General features: G+C 41.3%; 1 protein-coding gene across 1 annotated transcript; it reads right to left on the reverse strand.

Annotated features, from left to right (window-relative positions):
• Nucleotides 1-464: 464 nt before the first annotated feature.
• LOC134529464 (uncharacterized) lies at nt 465-3,690 on the reverse strand. The gene is made up of 3 exons (XM_063363594.1): nt 3,174-3,690; nt 2,963-3,054; nt 465-1,809 (listed from the first exon to the last, which is right to left on the reverse strand). The coding sequence occupies exons 1-3, from the start codon at nt 3,415-3,417 to the stop codon at nt 1,363-1,365; spliced, it is 783 nt and encodes a 260-aa protein (XP_063219664.1). The 5' UTR covers nt 3,418-3,690; the 3' UTR covers nt 465-1,362.
• Between the last annotated feature and the right edge of the window lie 3,228 nt (nt 3,691-6,918).

Here is a 6,918-nt window from a genome sequence, read left to right on the forward strand (position 1 = left end):
AATTACAGCAGAAGTTTTATCGCCTTCAATGTACTCCCCTTGGTGATCCCTACACCGCTCCATACGACGTTTCCATTGTTGAAAGCAGTCCTGGAAGTCCTCTTCTGTCAGCTGGTTGAGGACCTCCGTCGCAATGGAAATAGAAAAAAGTCACAGGGGGCAAGGTCGGGCAAGTACGGTGGATGTTCCAACACAGTGATGCCGTATTTTGAGAGGAACGCTTTCACAGACAAGGCAGAATGGGCTGGTGCATTGTCTTGGTGAAGGATCCAGTACTTGGTCTTCGTCTTCTCACACGCTCATGTAGGCGTCAGAAACTCGATGTAGAAATGTTGACTGACCATCTGACCCTCGCGTACCCAGTGAATGTAGACAATGCCACAAATGCCAAAAAAGAAAATCATCATTGTTTTGTTTTTTTCCTTGGCGAGCTTGGGCTCTTCCAATTCATGGATTGCCTCTGTTTTGGGATCGTAAGTAAAAAACCACGATTAATCACAAGTAATCACATTGTCTAACAAATCTGGATTAGTGGTGATGTTGTTTAGAATGTCAGTACAAATGTTCTGTCTTGATTCCTTTTGCTCGGGAGTGAGGAGTTTCAGCACCATTTTTGCGCAAACCTTCCGCATGTTAAGGCGGGTACAGACTAGAACATTTTAGCGAACAGAACAGCGAACAGTGTTCGACACATTTTACGAACAGTGTTCAGATTTCGAAAGAACATTGTTTGCGAACATTGTTCGAGGTGTGTTCCCTGTGACCCATTCCGTACTTAGCAGTGGCACGATGAGTACACAGGCGCAAGTAGCAGCAGCTGTATATATTTACATTCACTATGCGGTTAAAAAGCGAAGGAAATCTCGCCGTTGGTGGATTACAAAACTGTATGAAAGTAGGACAACATATAGTGGCTCGAACTTGTTGGCAGACTTAAGTTTTCAGTCAGTCAGTGGTCTTTACAAGAACTTTACAAGAATGCACCCATCAGATTTTGAGTGGTTGATCAATTTGATAGGAGCGAAAATTGGTAAGAGAGATACGTCGTTCAGAAAAGCAATTCCAATTACAGAAAGACTGGCATTGACATTACGTTTTTTAGCAACTGGTGATTCGTATACCAGCCTTCAGTATGTATTTAAAATTTCAAAACAGACTATCAGCACAGTTATTCCTGAAGTGTGTTCTGCTCTCATCGAAGGACTTGAGGATTACATTAAGGTAAGTATTGACTTATTCTGCGGTACTGTGTAATTGAAAGATTTATTAACGTAATTTTCTACATTTATTTATAAGAAATGACAAAGTTGTTTACACTGTGTTACAAATCATTAGGAGCACTGTAATTAAAACAAAAATATTTTATAAGAGATCGTGAATAATGAAATCATCATCATCAGACGTCAAGGTAGGTGATCCTGCTGAAGGACACGGGGTTGTAGGGTTGGACAATACAGTGTTTGACTGCATGACAGAGTTGTCCGATGGAAAATGACATGGATAGTGTGGTTGTATAAAATTCTGAGTGTTATTGTAGAAACCCCTGTTAGCGCGAAGGAAAATACCCATAATGTCATTTTCAATTGTACATCTAGTATCAACGTTGTACTGTCTCAACTTAGATGCGACCAAATTTCCAAAATGTTGGCACTCATCGTTAAGCTGACTCGCGGTGGACGACAATATATGAAAGGCTTTGTCCAGACGTGCATCTTCGACTCGCTGCTTCTTCTTTTTCGGTACAGTTTCCTGTGCTGATTCTCCAACTGCACCACATTCTACGTCTCTCTCTTCGCTTTCTACTCGCATCTGAAAAATGTCATAATAAGTAATTATAAATAAATTATCGTTTGAGCCAAATAATGTTTCACTGGTTTTATAGCTACATCGTTTAAATGGTTATTACACCACACAACAGTAATTCTTGCATTTTGCAAAATTTCAAGTCAAATACGTGTGTATAATAATGTTTCTGCGTCCCCTTCATTGGACTAGTTGCCACTGAGTTAGGCAGAAACATAAACAAGTAAATGAAATAAATGGGATAAATGTCAAAGGAGAATTATAACAACCGGTCGTTACATGTGGTTCTGAATATATCTGTTACAGATTCCTACTACTGAAGAAGAATGGGCGGCAGTAGCAAGAGAATTTGAAAGCAAGTGGCATTTCCCACATTGTGTAGGCGCGCTCGACGGTAAACACGTTGTATTACAGTCACCTATGAATAGTGGAAGCGAGTACATAAACTACAAAGGATTTTTCAGTATAGTACTTTTTGCTTTGGTAGATGCCAATTACAATTTCTTATTTGTAGATGTGGGATGCCAAGGCCGAATATCGGATGGTGGCGTATTTGCAAATTCTGAGCTGGGCAAAAGGATTGCATCAAACTCATTGCATCTTCCTCCCGCCGCCCCATTGAGGAACAGAAACACAGATATCCCATATTTTTTTATTGGGGATGAAGCATTTCCTTTGTCGGGCAACCTTATGAAGGTATATGCTGGTTATCATTGTAAAGGGACAAAGGAACGGATTTTTAACTACAGGTTGTGCAGTACTCGCAGGGTTGTGGAAAACGTGTTCGGCATTGCATCTTCAGTTTTTCGCGTGCTGAGGAAACCTCTTCTCTTAGAACCACAAAATGCTGAGCGAGTTGTAATGACTGTTGCCTTGCTTCACAATTTCTTGAGAAAAAGACCAGAATCTGCTACAGTTTACACACCCCCGGGAACATTTGATAATGAAGAAGCGGGAGACGTAATACACGGGCGTTGGAGGGATGATGGTACAGATATGGGTTCGTTGTTGCCAGTTACAAGGGTTCCCCGCAGATCAAAGAATGCGGTACTTGACGTAAGGGAAGAGTTGGCGGAGTATTTTACACGAGAAGGGAAAGTAACGTGGCAAGATGAATATGCTTAGTATGAACGTTTGGTACCAAGCAACTTGTACTTACCGTCGAAATTGTCTTTCTTGGTTTATTTTTGTCCAGCAAGAAACGTAGACTTTCGAAAGCGAACCAGGAACTTCTGTACATTTCGTCAGTTCCTGTAACAAATTACTGTTTGTAGAACAATTTGTGCGACTTAAAATTTTGTTTACGTAATCAAAATGTACTAATGTTTTAAAAGAATCCACTTTACAAAATAAAACTGAAATGAACCCACCTTTTCCAGTTCCAGCAGTGTCTTTCATTTTCTTCCTCTCCCTTCTTAATGCTGATAGCAAACTCTCCATTTTCTTCTTACATTCGTCCACATCTCTGTCCATTTCGGCCCCGATTTCTTCCCACGCGTCTTGTTTTCTAATTTTGTTGAAATGATTAACATTGTTTGGGTCCCATATCACTGTTTGTTGTTTATACAAATCTATCAGTTTTATTTGATCTTCCTTGGACCACTCCATTCTCATATAACAAAAGAGTCACGCGCCGCTACTAACTCCGTGAAGACAACACCGCTCCACGTCGACAACTGAATGTTCGCAGGAAGTGTTCGCAGCGACGTCCAGACTGTTATCCGAGCCACGGCGAACATCCTTTGATGTGACTGGCAAAAACCGACAAATATCGGATCGCAACCGAACAAACAACCGAACATTTTTTGTTACGGGGAAATGTTCGTTTTCCCGTCCACATTGGTTGCAAACATGTTCGCGAACAATGTTCTGTCCGTTGAAATGTTCTAGTCTGTACCCGCCCTTAAATGATTTATGCAAAATCTGTTCAACACTTTCTTTGTAGATTCCTGTTATTTCAGAAAGCCCTCGGATGCTCAGACGATGGTCAGCATGGATAAATTTACCAATTTGTTCAATGCTTTTGTCAGTTTTTGACGTTGAGAGCCGTCCTGGGCGCCGATCGTCTTCGGTCGTTTCACGCCCTTCTTTAAAACTTTTAAACCACTCAAAAACTTGTGTGAAAGATAAACATTCATTCCTGTAGACTTCTTTCAATATTGCATAAGCTTCTGTGGCAGTTTTCCCTAGTTTAACAAGAAAATTGAGGTTAACCTGTTGCTCCGTCTGACCACTTGGCATTTTTCCAATGCGTCAATAGTGCGTAGACTAATTCAATCAACTGCTACAGTCAACCTGAGCGACCTTGTGCCATGTATTAGGGATTTAGGCACGTTTTATTTAAAATTTTGTAAGCTTAAATATTTTTGGAAATTTATTTTTTTTACTCATCTTATTTTCTTTACGGCCAGGCCCTCAGCCTCTGTTCTCAGAGGCGAGCTGATTTTCTTTCCCAGCCTCATGCTAGGCTAGCATTCTGGCTAATATTTCTCCCGCCTCCAGGCACGTCGAGGGCCGGTAACTTTATTTCTTCGCGGGACCTCTTTTGCCTAGAGCAGCTTGTGAAGCAGTGCTGAGCCCTGCTAACTCAGTCACGAATCGGTATAAGGTTCACTAGCAGCAAGACACGACAGGAGGATCCCGTGGGCCTTGCGTCCCACAGACCATGCGTTTTTTGAAGCCATCCCCCTCCTGCTCACCCACCCTTTCTTCTCAGAAGAGAAGCTAGGAGCGACGACCGCTCGGGTACGTTAACCGAAGTCAAGGCCATCTCAGGCTTGACAGCCGCAGTTACGATTCTGGACTTTAATGGCACCTAGCGACGGCTGTGGTCACTAACGCCACTTGTGGGCGTCGGCAGCGCCGACACCAGCGCTCGCGCGGAGGTAACGACAACCTCTCTCCCCCTTATGTCTCAGGCCGCTAGGTGGCACCACTGGTTACTCCATTACCCCCTAGCTTGACACTCTCGTCGGTCACTAGTCGATTTATTAGTACTTCTTCTCGCCACCAAAAGATAGCGCCTCAGTCGCGCAGTCACTCCAGTAAGATCTAATTTTTTTTATGCCGGACACCTTCGGGTGCACTCGGTAATTTTCGGCTCAGAGCCTACCCCCCCTCCCATTCTCTAGAGACCCCGCGCTTATGATATTCTGGTGATATCCCGCTCTGGACTTACTTCGGTGCGCGCCTCCTGACTGACTGGTACCATTTGTATCTGCGATCTTCGGCGAATCATCGACATTGCATCGTATATTATGTAGTCTTCTCAGACTAGAGGGATGGAGTCCCTATCTAAAATTATTAACCAGTCAGTAGTTTAGTTGAAAGTAGAGAAACTTAGTATTTTTTTTTATATTTTTTTTTAAATTAATCATGATGACTTCCGTGGCTACCGCGAATCGTGGTTCGGGTTTTCGGAGACGAGACGCCCTCTCCTGAGCGCCAGGACCAACACCCTGTTTTGGTAAGTCTTGACGTCATCCCCCCCTTTATTTCCCTCTATTGGCCTTTTGTGCCGTTTAAGTATACTGTCTGGAAACAGGTCTAATTCTTTGGAATTTGGACCTGTGTTTCAGACAGGGTTCCAAGTTTGGGGCAGCCAAAATCCTCTGCCAGAACCTCTGGAGTCGGTTCCTGAGCAGAATCCATCTTTAGACCTACTACCTCGATCACCGTCTACCTACAGCCGCGGGTGATACCCGCATAATTCTATTATTCTATTCACGAACTCAAAAAAAAATAGTGTAACCCAGTTAAGACAGCGGACAGTAAAAGCAGTTCGAGGAGACGAAATTTATATAATGTTTTGCAAGGACTATAAGTACAACCTGTAAAGTTACCAATGTTAATTTCATTCATGTTTTTAAATATTGTAATTTTTGTTAAGCATTCAGGGCCGGCCCGATAGTAAATAAGTTCAATTAGTAAATAAGTGTAATTGTGAGGAATGTAAATAAGATCACTTATCAATGAAAAACAGACGTTACTAAGGAAAATTTAATCTATAAAAAAGAAAGAACAATGATTAATAAAATAAGGAAGTCTATAGACGTAACAGTTGTTTTTATTTATTTAATAAATAATAACGATCCTTTTTCTCCCAAGTGTTCGTAGGGAGTCTCTAAATTTTCTTTGTTTACTCCTAGTGTCGCCTCTGATGTTGACTTTTATAGCTATTAATTCTGGGCCCCAGTATTCAGAGTTTCCAAATCTTTTTAACTACTTATTTAATTATTCTTTAAGACACTTGGGGTATTACAACCTGCTGGCTTGTTTAGCGAGCCCAGGGTGGGGGAAGGACCATCACACACAGTCATGTTCTAACATATCATGGCATGCTCGCAGTTTACTGGGAGCAGCATCAGTTCTGTTATTTAATAGCCACACCTTGTATACATGTAACGAGTTTGTCTTGTAAGGTCTAAAAATATTCTAAGTAGGCATTTGCAGTCAAATCAGGGGGGAAGTAAATTAAACCAAGTGTTAAGAGATTTAAAAAAATGACATTTTGATTTTTAATCATATAGCTTAATTCCAGGGGAGTAATAGTTATATATGGGTTTTGCTATTGTGAGTTTAAATTTATTAATAGCAATTAAAACACCTCCACATCTTAGCTTGTTTGTGAGTTATGGATTCCTGTCATTTCTGAAAATTATATTCATTGAACCAGATTTCAGTGAGACAGGTGATATATTGGGAGATTATAAGATTTTCATAGAATTCATTATATTTTCTTCTTAGTCCTCTGACGTTTTGATATGAGATTATCCAATCCTTAGTGTTTGGTTGTACTGAATTATAATTGAGATGCTCCTCCTGGCATCTGGATTGAAGAAGAATTCAGTCACGTTGTCCGTGGAAGGAATAGATGTGGGTCTAGTGGTAATGACAGGCTCCTCTGTGGTGATTACGTTGTTGGCTATTTGCTCTGGATAGAGTTTCCCATAGTAGGGGCTAATAAGACAACCGCTCTGTCAGATTACTATGTTGTTAATCCTGTTAAAGTCTTCCTCTAGGACAGCAACTTGAAAGGTTGCGTATGAGTCTTATTTTGTTTGCAGTTTGTCACTTTGACTTGGGACATTTTTGGTTCATTGGAGAAGTAGTCGA

Source organism: Bacillus rossius, chromosome 2 (assembly GCF_032445375.1).
Source record: "Bacillus rossius redtenbacheri isolate Brsri chromosome 2, Brsri_v3, whole genome shotgun sequence".
Classification (NCBI taxonomy): Eukaryota; Metazoa; Arthropoda; class Insecta; order Phasmatodea; family Bacillidae; genus Bacillus; species Bacillus rossius.

Bases quoted from the DNA above. Each gene is read 5' to 3' on its own strand.
- LOC134529464 (XM_063363594.1), bottom strand. From the start codon at position 3,417: ATGAGAATGGAGTGGTCCAAGGAAGATCAAATAAAACTGATAGATTTG. The intron at 3,055-3,173 runs GTGGGTTCATTT...AATTTGTTACAG, and splicing joins CACTGCTGGAACTGGAAAAG to GAACTGACGAAATGTACAGA. The intron at 1,810-2,962 runs GTAAGTACAAGT...GACATTTTTCAG, and splicing joins CAAGAAAGACAATTTCGACG to ATGCGAGTAGAAAGCGAAGA.